Here is an 18476-nt window from a genome sequence, read left to right as displayed (position 1 = left end):
TGCAGGGGCTCCACCCAGTGACCACCACTCATCCTGGGAGGCTTAACATCATCCTGGTGTCAGGGCTTCCACCATCATATTGTGTGCCTAGATTTTTGTTTGTTTATTCTCCAACATTCCAGCGGCTACAACTCACACCAGCATTCCATTCCCGAGCCTCCATCCTCACCATTATCCCCTCCATGGAAGACAGAGCAGAGGCGTGAGGTGACCCAGCTCCGGTGGGTGAAAGTGAAGCGTAGGCGGAGTCCTGACCCTCTGAGTGCTGCGTGGCCATTATGAAGTCACTGACCTGCAGGAAACTGCTACCATGGTTCACAAATTTATTGTCAGGTTCCAGCCTCTAGCTGTTCTCTGATTGTTCTAAATACTTGACAAACTGAAGCCTTTTCACTTTCCGTTGAAATTGCCTCATCTCCCTGTCACAGCGCCATGGGGGACTCCATTACTTTTCTGACTTCTTTCCCCTCCTGACAAGTCATTTAGCTGGCTTCTTGTTGTGAAGGCTGTCCATGTCAAATTAGCCGGGGCCCCTATTGTCCTTATTACCACTCGAAAAGCCATCATGAGTAATGCTACGGGGCCCCTCAGTTGTCATCATTTGTCAGAAAGAAAGGGAGTGTGGTTACATATAGCTGACAGGTAATTTCGGTGTCTACAATTACCCCAATTAGTCTTGTCATAAACAATTCGATAAATGCACACCAATACAAACAGATAAACACACCAAGGTCTCTCACTATTAATGCTGTGTAATGGGTAAATCAGTGATATGATGCTATATTTTATTTATTTATTTTTTAAACTATCCTCAGCTGTGAAGCTGGCGCTTGCTACCTGGTCAGCACAAATTGTACTATCTACTTTCATTAGCTCATCACCACAAGAAAATCTGAAAGACTGTGACAAAATTCATTTAGAGAGAGAGGGAAAGAGCGGATTGTTGTAACACCTGCTTTAGGCAAGGCTACAACAAAGGTTTTCTTTTTTGTCAGTTCTGGGCAACTACCGGCTTCAAAGTTGACCATTTTGTGTTAAAAGAGCAACATATGAAATATGATAGGAATAGAGAAATTATATCCATACTGAAATCAGAAACGTGATTTGAAAAAAAATATATATATATATAAAAGCCTGGTGCCAATGTACCACTCAGCAAAAAAAAAAAGAAAAAAAGACTGTGGGCTGGCAGTTTCATATACAAGATGATTTCAGTTCTATCCAACTACTGATTCCCATTTTTTTTTTTTAAGCTGCACCTTAAATATAAAACTTGCCATGTTTGCTGTCAAAGCTATTTATCTGCTCCAGTATTCACATGGACTTGCTTAATGAAGGTATCAACAGTGTTCCTTGCTGGACTAGGCATAGAGGTGATTAAGACTCAGAGTAGAACACTGCTCACTCCCGGGCTCTCTAAACACCAGGGATGGAATCTGTTTTAACACAACACCCTCTAGGAGGATTCTCCAGTCCGACCCTGTACTCAGTCTCAAGTGTAACACCATGATGTTCACGCTTGTGATCCACAGAAATAGGTGCTCAAGACCCAAGATCTGTAGGGTCCCGCGCGCCCTGTTTGCTGACCATAATCTTAAGTGATGGCTGCAAAACCCAACACAAGGAGATTGTTGGAGGAAATTGCTCTTGGCAACTATTTGTTCAAGCTCAAGATTTTTTTTTTTTTTAAACCAACACTAAGAACCCACCAGAAAATAGGACAGGTCTCCCTAATGAGTAATCTATTTTAGCACAGTCTTGTCTAGGCATGACAGTTTACTGAGAGGCTTGAAAAACTCGTAATTACCAGTGTTACAGGGCAATTAATGTATATTACACTGCAGTACTCATGGCAGCAACTGTCATTTTCTCAATAAAAATGAGTACTCTTCAGCTAAAGGTGACATTAATTGGGACTTTAATGACTATGCAGAGGAGCTGAAGCCAAATATGAACAAAACAGCGATTCAATGAGCGACTTCAGAAACGAGAAAATTGTACTAAAATGAGATTAATTGCTGTTTAGAAAAAGGAAAGAACCTAAAAAGCTATTAAATTGCAGGGTTTGGGTGCCCGGGTGATGGTTGTGATGTTAATCTTGCATTCTCACAGCAGGCAAATATTCACTAAATTCAGAGCCTTTTGACAGCAGGAAAAATCATGTATGCTTAACTTCAATCCATCAAAAATATATTTCAGCTTTTATCAGTGTTCTAAATACTTCTGCAATTTCAAAAATTACTGCTCCATTCCTTGGCTGTCATCATGCAAATGTGAACACTGTCAATATTGCTATGAAAAATTTCCCAGCTTCAAAAGGCCTACATCAGTGATAAAGAAAGAAAAACGTGAAGATTAGAATTGCAAAACACACACTACTAATATAACAGAAATCAAACAATAAGAATTTAATGTTTAAGTTGTGGAAACTGCTAAAATAGAAAATGATGGGGTGGTTTTTTTTTTCCAGTAGATAAATCAAAGAAAAATAATTCTGAAATTCTTTTAAAACTTGTAACTTGATGCTTAATTAATCATCACCAATAATTAGGACAGAATTTTGCAACTTGACTTCAGGTGCTGTAATTGTTAATACTTCTCTCTTGTTTCTAAAACCTTTATCCTTGCTTCTTGGTTCTTGAAAACAATCATATAATTGCTTTTCTTTATGGCCTTTTCAAATATCATGATGACTGTATACACAAAACACGGCACTTAAACTTTGACATGTAAGAGGGATAAAAAGATTTGATAACTCCAGAGTTACATACTCTGTAACTTGAATTCTTTTTTTTAAAAGAAAGGCCAGCAACTTGCCAATTTTGTTAAAGAGGGAGTTTTCAAAACAGTTATATTTGGCCAGAAACGTAGTTATTTGCTGCCCCAATAAAAAAGACTAGGCCTCATTTTAGAATACTGTGCACTTTCTTACTGCATAAGCAATTCTGTTTGTTCTGCATTTTAATATTTAAAGAGTCTTCTCATCTACAGTTTAGGTCAGGGCTCGAGACACATTAACACACTCAAGAACCACATCCACTAAATGACAGGGGGAGGTGAAATAGTGTACTTTCCATCTTTATATCAATGGTAAACCCTGTCTCTTGTAAAAATCCAGAAATACAAATCACCTGACCTCCATTATGAAGACTGGTTATTGGCCACTTGTCTGCCAGACTATACTTATAAGGCCACTGGGGGACAGGAGAGGGGAGTGGGGAGAGAAACACACGCATATCCACGTGCTCGGAGAAGGGATGTTCTATGTTTAATCTTCCAGCTGTTTCATTCACTAAAAATGCTCTTTCTCGAGTTCTCAGTCTGAGTTTGAGCATAATCATCTTTGTAAACCAAGTTGCTTCTCGGGTCCTGCATTTCCTAATTCTACCTGCTCCTCCTCTTCCTCCAATTTTCCCTCCTCTTGCATCTAGACTTTTATGTTAACGGTGCAATTCTTCCTCAAGAGTTGAACAAATGTCCTTTTTAGTCCTTTTTTGGGGGGTGAAAAGGGGCCTTTGTTATTCATTGTGCCATTTCAAAAACTAAGCTTCTCTCCTACCTCAAAAACAGCTTTATTTTAAGGACAAAAAATTCACCAGGCTCCCCCTAAAAGTCTTTTCAGGCCGAGTTCTTAGAGAAGACAGGTGCCTTTGGCTAAATTATCTCTACTGACAAACCATTCACATAAATTTGCTTTTTAAAAAACAACTACATGTCAATAGTTTGATTCCATTTTGTCTATGCAAATACCATTGATAAAAATTTCAATGGAAGTTCTCAGGGAGTGGAAGAGTTCCAAACTAGGTATTGAAACGGGACTCAGGAATAGGATACTAATTCACCAAACTTGCCAAGAATGATCTAACCCAGGAGCCATACAAAGGCAATTGCAAACCATGTACATGATCCCAGATAATCCCTTATACTGTATCTCTCCTCGGATCTCATCTCCATTCTGTAGTTGACTGCATGAGGCTCCATTTGGGGCCGCAGGTTTTCTACTTGCAAAAAAAAAAAAAAAAAAAACCCCAAAACAAAAACAGGAGCAACTTTGTCATGCTAAATTTGCTGCATGAGAACTCAGTGCTGAGCACTTGGCAGATACACCAGGTCCAATGTTGTGGAGCTGGTGTTAACCAGGAATGTTAACGATTGGAATAGACCTTTAAGGAGAGTTCCTAAAATGAATTTATTTGATACTGTTGTTCAGTTGCTGAAATTCTTTACCCCTCACAGTGGCCCCGTTGGTGCTGTGAGAAAAGGCGATCGCACTGAATCCATGTGAAAGGCTTGTACGAAAAAGCAGGCATCACAGTTCTCCACTGAGGTTGAAATTTCATTTTTATTTTGCACCAACATCATAAGTCTTTCTTCCAAACTACTATTTGGTGGGTTAAATTTCTTATTCAAGACCCCTCCTAAGACTGAAACATAACACAATGGGCATCAGTCTCACAATTGACAGACCATGTTTAAGCCGGGAATAGTGACAAGTTACAGGGACTCTTTTTTAAAAAAATAAAAATAAATCCCAGGAGATTAGTAAGATGCATTTTTAGATACATACCCTAAGAACATTATAAACTCAGTGAGAAGCCAAACTGGAATATCTCAAGTTTGGAAGATGAACAATATTTTGATGTGCCAAGGCTAATATATTATATGTTTCGAGTCTTACTATTAAGACCTGTAGCAAATGTTTTAAGAGATGAGTAGAAATGAAACAAATGGTAAATGTTTATTCAGTCATACAGTTCTGAAAGAAAACAACTGTTAATTTGCATTCGCTTGGGATCACTTAGCAGACTGCTTTTTAAGAGCTATCACCTCTTAGCAGCCCATAAAAGAGGAAGCTTTTATTCGCTCCCCTACTACCTTCTCCGACTATATGACATTTAATTTAAATTTATTTTCTATTCACCATGAATATCCAACAAATCAAAAATCATTTTGACATAAGTACTGTTCTTTGTTGGTTAGTCTGTAGTAGAGAAAGCGGCAGGCTAATCACCTGTGGGTCAGTGTAGAGAAGCAGTCTCGTGAACTCTATCTTCCAATATGGAAAATTCTAGCATGACCAACTGAGGTACCTTCTGAGTCATCAGATAAATTACATTTATATCACTTCAGTGCAGTCAGAAGTTATGCTGCATAAATAAAAGTCTAATGACCTATCTATGTGGGTGATAGAATGTAAGCCAGCTAAATGAGAGGAAATCTTATTGTGGAGAGTAATAGTCTCTGATTCCTTTGTTAATTAACTGTCCCCCTCTCTTAAATAAGATGAGAAAGAAAGAAAAAAGGGTATTTAGTTGGGCTTCTGGGGGGCAAGGGGAAGGGCTATGTAACTAAAGAGAGGTCTCTACAGCCTTTTTTGCCCTCTAGCAATTCCAGAAGGAGTTTCCTGGGGCATCCCCTCCCTCGACTTCTCAGGAATTTATGAGACTTTAAAAAAGCTGACTCGAGCAGGAAGTCTGTTATGGAGAGCTTTCCTGGAAGGCAAGACCAATTAACCCTGACTAAAAGAGAAAAAAAAAAAAAAAAATCTTGAGTAAAGGGGATGAGGGGACCAAGAAAAAAGGCTTGAAGTGAGAAGCAGGACTAAGAAGGTCTATGCAGCTGTACACCAGTGATAGGGAAGACGACACGGCGGGGTGGGGTGGGTGGGGTGGCTGTCAGGACGGGGAAAGTTAGAGCAGGAAGGAAAGGAAGAGATCATTGGACCACTGCTTCTTCATCAGGGTCCGCTTGGCTTGAAGGAGTCTTTGTTCCCTGAGTCAGCAAAGGGATGGGGAGTAAGAATTGCACTCAACTTCAGAACCTAGATCTCGAGCAAACCAGGGCACTCTACTCCCAAAGTGAGCACTGCATGAGAAGACGGCCCCAGAACAGAAACATTCTGGGAATCATCCAGTTCACCCAACCCAGATGAAAGGGAGAGTGACTCACTGCAGAGCATAAGCTTCCAACTGCAATTTAAGCCAAAATGTGGTGGCAAAAAGCCACTGAACCAGTGCTTTCCAGTATACTCACACTTCTCTTTCTGAAGGCACTACTACAGTTGGACACTCAAATTCAGAGCTTCAGGAACTAATTCTAAGTTTACTTTTCCTCAAGATTTCCAACTCTGAGCCTCAACTTTTTCTATTGCTTGATTCTGTTTCTGTTCTCTCTCTACCTGGGGAATACTCATTTCACTGCCTGCTTCAGTTCAGTTCAGTTCAGTTGCTCAGTCGTGTCTGACTCTTTGGGACCCCATGGACTGCAGCACGCCAGGCCTTCCTGTTCATCACTAACTCCTGGAGTTTACTCAAACTCATGTCCATTGAGTCCGTGATGCCATCCAACCATCTCATCCTCTGTTGTCCCCTTCTCCTCCTGCCCTCAATCTTTCCCAGCATCAGGGTCTTTTCAAATGAATCAGCTTTTTGGATCAGGTGGTCAAAGTACTGGAGTTTCAGCTTCAACATCAGTCCTTTCAATGAATATTCAGGACTGATCTCCTTTAGGATGGACTGGTTGGATGTCCCTGCAGTCCAAGGGACTCTCAAGAGTCTTCTCCAACACCACAGTTCAAAAGCATCAATTCTTCGGTGCTCAGCTTTCTTAGCAATGCTTAAAAGGTCATACAAGACAAGAGGGCTGAGATGAGAGGATCTTTCTCCTGTACTCTCAAGCTGGAATAGGAATCCTTTCTTTCTCATCCTGGGCCTCATCTTAGGATGTCAAATTTCACTGTAACTCTGGGTGAGGGGAAACCATTCTTTTTACTCACAATTTTGTACACACATTCAATGTCTACTGACACTAACCACTATACACAACTAGAACGAAAAGGGCTGGGCAGTCAAACTAACTTTAGAACTCTTCATCTAGGTGGCACCAAGCACTAGTAAAACAGCATCTTTTTCAGGAATACAAAGCATTCTTTGATGTTTTGATGAACTGAATCTCATCTCAATTTAATGTCTGCCCATTTAAAATCTATTAAAGCCATGTACATGCTTTTATCGATAAAAATTGAAGGAATGAAGGTCTTGGTAAAAGCAAATACAAAGAAAGCCTTGGTTAAATAGTCAAAATGTTCATTCTGTGGCTATTGATTTAAGGTTTAAAATAAGTAAATCAGTTAGAATGGGTTTCCCTCATCTAGCGCCATTACATGAGTTTTAGAGGTTTATTTATTTTAATGTCATGGGACAGATACATAAAACATAAAAATGGAGGGATTTGGCATTTTATATTAGCAAAAAGTCAAATGCTTTTTCTTGTTCTATCTATGATATATATTTTTAACTTTTGAGTTGTCCACTCAACCACCCCACAGCTCCAGCTCCTGATGTCCACAGTTTTTCCTAATTAGTCTAGTAGGTGCTTGTCTCACTTGTCACCAGCTGAGTTATCAGGCTGGGCCTTTTCTATAATATAGCTGTTAATTTTTTAAAAGTTTTAGAACTGGTAATTCAGGAAATTAAAATGGGAAGATGTGTTTGAATTGGCTAAACAGCTAACATTCTTAAAACTGTCCTTACTTGGAATGAGGACATCTGGTGAGAATCTGCCTCCCTTTCCTGCAGACTCGTTTTCTGAGTCGCAGTCAGTGCCTCAGTGCCCCTGATGTCCCCCCACCCCCCACGCCCCTTTAACCCTGCACAGACTGGGAGCTCCCTGAGGGGAGGTCCCTCATTCATCCTTGGATGCCTGGTACCTGGCACATGCCTGGTATGTGGTCAACAGAACAGTTCTGTTGACTAATAAGCAAAGCAATCCTAGCTCTGACACTAATGAATTAGTCTTGGACAAGTCACTTTATCTTTCTGAGCCTTTGCTTCCCTATCCCTTAAAATGCTTTGTTTTCTAAAGGCTCAAAAAAAAAAAAAAAAAAAAAGAATGTGGAAGTGCTGAATAAATGTACAAGATTCCTACAGCTGTTGTTAATAATTACCATTTGGATTTATACACCATTCAATGGGAGAAACAAGAGCCAGTCTTATGGTCTCCACAGTTTTACCATAAGGAGCTTATAAAGCTCTAGTTTCCTTAGAATTGTAAGATGTGAGGCCACACCCACCCAGTTTGCTTGTTTTGTTTTCTATCCCCATCTCCTGCATGCTCCCTCATCCCACCTCACCCCAACCCCAGCTCCAAATCAACACACAGATCTCTTCTAGGTTCTGGATCCTGCTCGGAAAGAAGTGACATTGCTTAGATGACTGGGAGTTTTTAATATGCACACACTTTCCTTATGATAACACAGTGCTTCTGCAGAATGCACCCTGGCTCTGCTGAAAGTCTGGATTCTGCTGAGGCGACCAAAAAGGCAAGTGGGACCTAATCAGCACCACGTCCCCCTCTCTCTCACACCAAGGCTCCTTATTTACCAAACCCCCCGTCCTTCATATCACATGTCCTCCTCTGCTCAGCTGCCCAGTGAAAGGAACAGGAATAGAAGAAAATTAGCATGAAGAAAGAATACTTGCATATATATATATTGGATGCACATGTACTCAGTCATGTCTAACTTTTAGTGACTCTATGGACTGTAGTGTGCCAGGCTCCTCTGTCCATGAGATTTTCCTGGTAAGAATACTGGAGCAGGTTGCTACTTCCTTCTTCAGGGTATCTTCCTCACCCAGGGATTGAATCTGCATCTTTTGCATTGGCAGGCAGATTCTTTACCACTGAACCACGGGGGAAGCCCTATATATTGGATATATACATATATATTGGATATATATACATATAAATAGATAAATACACATACCACCTTTCCAGGGTTGGCTGAGAGCCACTAAGCTGTATCTAACAAAACACACTTGACCTACCTTTAAAAAAGCACACACACTAAAACATACCAAGAACCACTGTTCAAGTACTGAAGTTATCGTTCCCCCATTCCTTATGTTCAAACACTAGTAACAGAGAATTACCTGATTTCAGACTGAATGGTGCCAGAGACTTCATAAGAGAGCATTTATCTAGTGTAGAATGAACAATTTCCATAGACAGCTGAATTACTTGAGAATCTACACAAGTAACTGAAACTTCAGAAACCCTGGCGCACTTAAATGCCCCATGAGCCTCACACCCCCCCATGCACTTGAAGAAGAAAGGCACTGCAGGTGGATCCAGGGAAGGGAATTATTTTTTAAATCAGCAGAGCAACACAAACACATTGTTTGCTTTTTGTCATCTGGTTTGTCTTAATCATGAACTAAAAATTCATTTACAGTGCTGTATACAAATGCCATGTTTACAGCAGGATCGTACGCTGCTTGCTTGAAATCGTATACATTAAAATTAAGAACAGAAATCCAAGTTAATGGTCAAAGACAACCAATAACAAAACCACTAAATTCCAGTTGTCAAACATCATTGAATATGTATGTTTCTGTTTTTTTCTTTAAGAGTAATTATTAAAACTAAAGCGATATGAGTGAGTGTTTATGACTTCCTATTGAAAAGCCCAAATTACAGAGCATTTATTCCAGGTTGAAGAAAATCACGTGGCCATCCCTGTGCAATGGCCTAATGACTTTATATCCTCTTGTCAAACCTCAGCAGTTTTATTTGTAGTGATACATGCCGGAGAAGGTTGGAGGTTAAAGTTGATAGGAGGGGCAACAGGAAAATCAACCAACTCCTTTCAGGAGATTACAACCTTTAACATATTTGGGTCTGTCGGCAGTTTCTGCAAACTTTACAGGTCTGTGATTGGTGGTGTTTTTCAAAAACTGATCCTCAAATCAGAGGTCAGATGAACCTAGTAAATGTCCTTTCACTTTGAAATAATCCCAAGTGGTTAATGTACTCCCCAGTTCATAGCTCTTGGATTTTCTCCCCTGTGCCTGTAATCTAAAGTTAAAAAAAAACAAACCCAACTCTTTATTTTTCAAGTATCTGAGATCTTGGAAAAGTGAAATTACTAACCCCCAATGCATGATATGGCTCCAAAAACACGGAAGCATCTGTTGGAAGAATAAATAAATACAAGAAAGAAGAAAACAGAAAAAAGAAAAAAAAAGTCCCCCTGCGGGAGACAAACTTTGTTTGGGCTCTTGGGCAAGGAGATGTTTTATTAGCACACTGGCGCTGTCCTCCAAGAAGTGTTTAGATTCTCTGTAGCCTCATGCTGAACAGAGGGGGATATCTTAACTACAGTACTGGTATCAGAAACTAAGACCCAAGCAAAAACACATCCTTGCAGCATCTGCTCTCCTTGACTTGGCATACACTGGTTCCCTTAAAGGTAGACCCAGTATTCAGTACTGCTGGTTACCTTTAACTAAATGTGACTTTTGTGCCGGTCACTGTATACATGTGCGCTCACTAAATTCTCATAAGAATCAAACTGGGCTCATTTTACAGATGTGCAAAAAAAGAGGAGAGAAAACAATCTGCCCAAGGCCACACTGACAGTAAGTAGCCAGCTGAGAATTAAACTCTGCTCTTCCTTCTCTCGTACCTAAACTCTTTCTACTCATCTATGTTGCTTCTTTACAGGGCTTCCCAGGTGGCTCAGTGGTAAAGAATCTGCTGCCAATGTAGGAGATGCGGGTTTGAGTCCTGGGATGGGACGATCCCCTGAGGAGGAAATGACAACCCACTCCAGTATTCTTGACTGGGAACCCCCAGGGACAAAGGAGTCTGGCGGGCTACAGAGGAGCCTGGAGGGTTACAGTCCACAGGATCACAAAAGAGTTGGATACAACTTAGCGACTGAACAACAACATATTGGTTCTTAGCTTGTAACCAATGATGTAAATAATTTCTAGACTGTCCCCCTATTTAAAATTTTTAATAATCACTAGTTGATTTTAATGCACAGTGAGTACTATGCAGCATGCAAGAGAAAAGAAAGACAGCATGATACAACCTCAGGTCCTGGGGCAGCATGTGGCTGGAGTTGGGTGTCTAGACTGGCTACTAATTGTTAAGAAAAATGTTTTAGGACTTCAAGAGTTCTCTATGTCAAGGTGATTGATAGCAGTTATATAATTACTAAACACTTGTGACATTAAAACTTGTGATATCCCTACATAAATCCCATGCCTTTTTAAAAAAATTTGCCCAACTCATAGATTACAGAATTTGATGCTGGGTGACCACCTCATTGGACTTCAGTTTCTTCATTTGTAAAATGTGATGTTTATCCACAGGAGGTGTTGGCTAGCTGTAAGAAGTTCAAGTGTGAATTTTTTCTGTTTTTAATCCCCCTGCTTACTTCTAGTGATTGAGCTCAAAGTTTTTCAAAGAAGTAAGAGACACCTACACTTATGAATGAAATGAAGAGGAAAAACACAACTTTAAGAAAGGTTTACTTTTAAAAAAGGAACAGGAGCGAATGAAAATCCTGGGCCAACTCAAAGTCATGCTGTGCTGCCTCTTTTTTGTGTGTGAATCCTTGTAATGGCACATAAATGCTTTAAACGTAAATTGATCTAGGAATGACCCGAAAGGCAAACCATTTTCTCACGTAGAAGGGTATGTCACAAGTGTTATGGGAAGCATCACCTTGTATTTAGAGACTTTAACAAATGTTTTCCAAACATTGCCACTCACTGTTTGAAGGTGAGGAAACACATGCTGGTTGAAACACTGTTTTAAAAAAATGTACTGACGACTGAGAAATTGCCGACCTGAAAATGCTTTTGTTATTTAAAAGTACATTCCATAAAGATATTTGATAAAATATGTTCCAATTTTAGCAGTAATTGGTTTCCTTTACTCACAGTGTCTAAGCGTATACATACATATCATATAGATAACAGATCCTTTTGCTTGTTTGTATTTGTTTGCTTCCATTTAACACAGATAAAGTGTTAAGGCAAAGAATACAGGACAGCAGAACTCGGAAGCCCTCGGTTCAAGTCTCACTGGAAATAAACTGGACACTCAAAAGGGCAAATGGTTTAAATGCTACTCAATACTCTTGAGTTTACCTGCTTCTGTTATGAACACCGTACTTTCCAACTTAAATTTCTCAGTGAAAGATGGGACAACACAAGTCCCTAATATCCAAATCTGTTTTGTTTTTCCCATCTCGACTGAACTGCCTTTATTCTTTTCCATTTTCACACTTCTTTTCCATTTCACACTTTGAACTTCAGCAAGAACCTCCCATTTGGTCTCCCTTCCCCAGTCTTTCTTATATTTCCACAGCTGAAACAAATAAGCAAAACCTCCCATAAACCAAACACCTCTAACTGGTCTTCCACACTGGGGCTGAACAATATTTCTAAATAACAAATCTAATTGTGTCAGCAACTTGCTATAAAAAACCTATCTGTACTGCCCCAGAGACAATGTTTGAAGTCTATGGCATCATACAAGGTTTTAATCTGGTTCCTGATTGCTGTGCTCTAATCATACTAAAAGCTGTTAGCAGCTTCCATTCTTCCAAGCCTCTGCACATGCTGTCCCTTCTGTTCAAAACACTGTTCCCCATTCATCTTCCCCTCTAATCTAAGATGGGGTGTGTAGGAATTAGCCTTCTGTATTTTCATCATATACTCCAGGCACATCTCAATCTTAATTGTTTCATGCTGTAATTGCTGGTTTACTTGCCACAATTGCTGTTTACTGGTCTGCATCCCCCATTAGAATCAGCTCACTGAGAGCAGGAATTGTATTTTGGGGGAATCTCTGTATTCAGAGGCCTAGGAGAGTGCTTGGTTTATGGCTGGCCCTTAGCAGATTCTGATCAATAATTATCTGAGTGATAGAATACAGTGAATGAAAGGCTAAAGCTCTACTTTAAAGCTATGTCTAGTAGGAAATTATGTGACAGGCAAATCTCATGCCTCTCATTTTAATTTCCAAATATTTACATGATCTTAATCTTTAAGCACAGTTTTAGTTTGTGAATACCATATCACAGAATGGGTACATAATGGAAAACAATGACAAATTGACCCATCTTCTATAGGGCCCTACCCCTGATATGGTAAAGAATAAATAACTTAATGTAAATATTTTGGTGACGGAAGTGAATCACTGCTTGTATTTTACAAATACTGGGAAAACTGCAATTTTTTTTCCATTTAGTTTAATTAGAATGCATAAGAACTCTTTGATGCTTAAACTGCATGTATGTGCTGATGGGGTTGTCACTGAGGCCCATCTATCATAACCTGGTCATATATACATTCTGAAGTACACAGACAATAAGAACACAACCACTTATCCACCGTTTCTGCTTATCCACCCTTACTGGCTTACTGATGTTATACAAAAGCAGTGGGAAATGATATTATAGGTGCTCAGCTATTTTGAGGAAGTAGGAAGCTAGACTGGAGAAGAAGGCAATGGCACCCCACTCCAGTACTCTTGCCTGGAAAATCCCATGGACGGAGGAGCCTGGTAGGCTACAGTCCATGGGGTCGCTAAGAGTCGGACATGACTGAGCGACTTCACTTTCACTTTTCACTTTCATGCATTGGAGGAGGAAATGGCAACCCACTCCAGTGTTCTTGCCTGGAGAATCCCATGGACAGAGGAGCCTGGTGGGCTGCCGTCTATGGGGTCACACAGAGTTGGACACAACTGAAGCGACTTAGCAGCAGCAGCAGCAGCAGCAGCAGGAAGCTAGATACTGTAGCATTCGTATCAATAGCCAGATACCATAAAAACTTCACACTACAGCCAAAACCTTCAATGCTTCTGATCTCACATAGGCTAAACAGAGTTATACAGAAAATAGCAGTACACTTGAAGGCCAATCTCAAAGTTACAGTCTCGAGTTTGAAGGACTCAGACGCAGAGGGATCTAATTCAATTCAAGCATTTATTGAGACATATTGATGCTTTCAAACTGTGGAGCTGGAGAAGGCTCTTGCGAGTCCCTTGGTCTGCAAGGAGATCAAATCACAGTCAATCCTAAAGGAAATGAAACCTGAATATTCTTTGGAAGGACTGATGCTGAAGCTCACGCTCCAATACTTTGGCCACCTGATGCCAAGGGCTGACTCATTGGAAAAGCCTCTGATGCTGGGAGAGACTGAAGGCAAAAGGAGCAGGGGGCAGCAGAGGATGAGATGGTTAGATAGCATCACCAATTCAATGAACATGAATTTGAGCAAACTCCAGGAGATAGTGGAGGAGAGAGGAGCCTGGTGTGTCCATGGGGTTGCAAAAAGTTGGACACAATTAGTGACTGAACAACAACAACATTTAACCACAGCTGGTTGGAAAGACCTTCACAGATCATATGTTCATGACTTAAAAAGAATGCATTTATTCATTTACTGTCTTTCCCATGATAATATGAACTCCCTAAGGATGGGACTCTTAGGTGTCTTGTCCATTGTTACGTTCCTGGTACTCCAATTAGACAAGGCAAAGGAGGAATTTTTACTTAACCAGACCATCCGGAGCCACCCTAGGGAGGCTAGGCTTCCTCTCACCCTGAGCGAGACCTAGACTCCAGGATGCATTGAGGAAGAGAGATTCAGATACAATAAGGTTCATGAAGAGAATGCTAGCATGGCTGGCTGACATTTGCTCTCCTGGAAAGAAAGCAGAATAACCCAGACCAATGTGTATGGACAGAGCTTGGGAGAGGTACATGGCAGCGGTTTTGTCCCCAGCAAAGCAGGCATTGCTCTGAAAAGCCTGCAGAGAAAGCAGGCCTTTTCTGTTGTAGTTGTTAGATTCCTCACTGCAAAAATTCTTTTTACAAGTATCAGATTAGAGTGACAAAGACTTTGATTTTTCCCATTAAATAGAAGGATAGAAAAATGTTTCCAGTGATCCTACTGTCAATCATCTGGTGATGGACTTCATGAAGTTCCCAGTAAATTCAGGAAAATAGAACATCAAAGTTTGCCAAGACTTAAAAAAAAAAAAAAAAGGGATAGATTTCTTTAGAATGAAAAACAAGACATTTAAGGCCATGGGTTCATATACTGTCTCGTGGTTTCTCTTAGGCCTGGGGCGACTGAGGGTGCATATAACGCTCACCTCATAAACAGGCCTCAAGCTTCAGAGGGGATAGGAATCCTGACAGCAGCATCTAGAGATGGAGGGGCAGAGATGTCAGCGATGTTCTGACAGCGGCATCTGATTATATTCAAGCATAAAAGCTGTACAGTTGGAACCTAATACCAATGAAGAACTCTGGAGAACACAGAATATCTTTAGGTATTTAGTCCCCGTAGCAGGTTACACATGGGCTCAGCCCCTTCCTCTACAACCTTACTAAGATAGTTCCTGGATTCTCCTGTTTTAACTTGCTTTAAACATATCACCTAGCCCCATCTTAGTCCAAGGCATTACTGTTTAACATTAATAACAATAATTGTTAAGACATACTGAGTGATTAATATATACAACGCACTTAATTCTCACAGCATCCCTAGAAAGTGCATTTTTGTTGTTTGTTTAGTCACTAAGTCGTGTCTGACTCTTTGTGACCCCATGGACTATAGCTCACCAAGCTCCTCTGTCTATGGGATTCTCCAGGCAAGACTACTGGAGTGGGTTGCCACGCCTTCCTCCAGGGTATCTTCCTGACCCAGGAACTGAACCGGCAACTCTTACACCTCCTGCATTGGCAGATGGGTTGTTTACATTATCTTCATTTTGAGATGAGGAATGGAGGTTCAGAGAAGTTAAGGGACTGGCCCATGGTTTCATAGCTAAGAAGTGGCAGAGCCAGGCTGCCAAGGTGTTACCCTGGCTCTAGGGTCTACCCTTTTCTTAAACACATCACTTTACTGTCTCTTCTTTTTAAGTGAACTCACAATAGACTGTAATTCTCACTGTTCTTTCTTTCTGACCTATCCCCTACATCACTCCCCACATGATCTTTTAAGAAATGCCGTTTTCCTGATTAAAATATGGGAGGCAAGGCTCCTCAATGCCCATATGATTTCTCCAAATTCCCTTCATGACTTGGCTCCCATGTCTCCAGTCTCAGGTACTTACAATTCCCTCAATACACTGTGTGTTTTCATGTTTTGGCATCTTTGCAACATACAACTGGGTCAGTCACCGAGAAAATTTCTGTGCTTTACTTGTGACTTTTCCACTCATTCTGGCCTGAGTGATGGTTCTATTCTGGCCAGAATCTCCACTGCAAATTCCCTGTTTTCCATTTCTGTTCACTGTACCAGACTGTGAGCTCCCTGAGGTTAGAGGCACCTATGCTTATCTTTAAAGCCTACCTGAATACCTAGCCCATGGTATATGTTAAATGAATAAATGAATGAATATGTGAGTGAGGAAACTTCAGCTATCTGCTTTGAAAGAAAGAAAAGTTTTGAAAGAAAACTAGCCTCCATTTGGGAATATTTGTCTCACCTAATTAAACAATAGAAAGGCTCTAGAAGAAGGTCTCAACCCAAGCACCTTGGGGTTTTGGACATCAACAAAAGTGTGGAGAAAATTGTGAGCAAGCAGTGTAGAAAATAAAGCTGATTTGAAATATTTTATATCATCAATGTTGAATTCAAGATCCTGTTTTATTTCTGCCTTCTTTCTTTGGCCATTAAAATCTAAAACTGTACTGATTTTTTGTTTCATTGTAATTAAGAAGTACTAAAACAAGAGAAGATAACCGAAAATGAGACACACAAACAGAACTCTTTTGCATAAGCTTAGATATTCTAAGAATAGTTATGCATTGCTGCTGCTAAGTCGCTTCAGTTGTGTCCGACTCTGCGCGACCCCATAGACAGCAGCCCACCAGGCTCCCCCATCCCTGGGATTCTCCAGGCAAGAACACTGGAGTGAGTTGCCATTTCCTTCTCCAATACGTGAAAGTGACAAGTGAAAGTGAAGTCACTCAGTCATGTCTGACTCTTCGCGACCCCATGGACTGCAGCCTACCAGGGTCCTCCGTCCATGGGATTTTCCAGGCAAGACTACTGGAGTGGGGTGCCATTGCCTTCTCTGATTTATGCATTAGAACATGGTTTAATGTTAATAGTAGTAAGCTTTCACATCTCATTTTAAATCATATTATTCAGTTCATACTGTATTTCATATTTATTAGGTACACATTCTAACTTGTATATCTACTTAGGTACTTGGTGGTGGCCCAAATAAATAAATCTATGGTTTCAATCACTCCTTTCCTAGCAGCTCACACACACATGCTATTTTTGGTAGGTACCCAGATAAGTTACATAAAACTTTTGACACTTGGTTTTATTTACTTTTTTCCCATGCAATTCAAAAAAGAACTTTTCCTAGCTTAAATATAAAACTTTATGGTTAAAACTTTGTACCAAATTTCTAGGTATTCAAAAAACAAAACATATGATATTGAAGTGCTAACATTCCGCACCCGCACACCAGGACCTCAGAATGTGATACTACTTGGAGACAGGATCTTTAGAGGTAGTTAGGTTAGTATGACTGGTATCCTTATAAGATCAAGGAAGAGGATGTAAAGACAGGGAGAAGACAGCTGTCTCCACACCAGTGAGAGGGGCCTGGGACAAACACTTACCTCTCAGCCCCCGGAAGGAGTCAACCCTACTGACAGCTTGATCTTGAATTTTCAACTTCCAGAACTTTGAGAAAATACATTTCTGCAATTTAAGCCACTTGTGCATGTGTGCTAAGTCACTTTAGTCACGTCCAACTATTTGCAGCCCTATGGACTGTGGCCCACCAGCCTCCTCTGTCCATGGGATTCTCTAGGCAAGAATACTGGCGTGGCCCTCTTCCAGGGGATCTTCCTGACACAGGGATTGAATCTGGTTATCTTAAGCCTCCTGCATTGGCAGGCATGTTCTTTACCACTAGTGCCACCTGGGAAGCCCTCCGTCTGAGGTATTTTGCTATGATGCCCTATCAGACTAATACACCTAGAGGCTATCATTTTATTTTCAGTGTTGGTACTTTGTAAAGTAAAAACATCTTTACATATATTAAATTACCATTATTTGATGAGGGCAATGAAATAAATTAGTTTTTAATGCTTTTCAGGCTCAAAGATTTCTACTGAAGTGGAAAAATTCTGGCCTCAAAAATACTGAAAGTAACCTGGTTTCCACAAGGGCCCAAGCACGCGGCAGGAGAAGTGCATTCCAGGTTTCCCGACATGTCTCATCTTTTTATGCTGCTATACTAGTTCCTCTGAAGGTGGAGGTCACACACTGGGGCAGGCCTAGAATATATTTTATTGGGTGGCTGGTGTTTTCTTTTGCTGTTTTAAAACATGGAATTAGTTAACAGCATTTAAAACGCAGGAGACTAAACCTGGAAATCTGGATTTTCGACACTGAAGAACTGGAAGATCTGGTGATCCTGGGCCCACTGTATCTCCGTGGCCACAGTGGGCTGAGACCAAGTGGTGGCCACCCTGTGATGAAACACTGCTGGCTCTTAGCTTCACCACGGTCCCCACTCTAACCTGTGTGCCTGGCCCCCAGGAGCATTTCACTTTGCCCTCTCTGGTCTAAGGGGATGCCATCTGGGATTTTCAGTGTTGAGAAGTTTGGCTAGTTAGGAGGCCCAGGGGGAGG

The 18476-nt window shown here is 40.7% G+C and overlaps 1 protein-coding gene across 6 annotated transcripts in view; it reads right to left on the bottom strand.

Annotated features, from left to right (window-relative positions):
* The window catches only part of CDIN1 (CDAN1 interacting nuclease 1), a 277462-nt gene that overhangs the window by 99971 nt on the left and 159015 nt on the right, over window positions 1-18476 (bottom strand). Inside the window, exon 11 of one of the 6 annotated variants that reach the window (XM_055537309.1) lies at window positions 14962-15013. The exons of the other annotated variants lie outside the window; for them this stretch is intronic. Within the exon in view, the coding sequence (XP_055393284.1) occupies window positions 14983-15013 (31 nt within the window). The 3' untranslated portion in view covers window positions 14962-14982. Of the gene's footprint in view, window positions 1-14961; window positions 15014-18476 lie in introns of those variants that run through there. 6 annotated transcript variants of the gene reach the window in all.

The sequence above is a fragment of the Bubalus kerabau genome, chromosome 10 (genome assembly GCF_029407905.1).
Source record: "Bubalus kerabau isolate K-KA32 ecotype Philippines breed swamp buffalo chromosome 10, PCC_UOA_SB_1v2, whole genome shotgun sequence".
Taxonomy (NCBI): Eukaryota; Metazoa; Chordata; class Mammalia; order Artiodactyla; family Bovidae; genus Bubalus; species Bubalus kerabau.
Note: the sequence above shows the minus strand (reverse complement) of the source record. Positions and strands in the feature narration are given on the sequence as shown.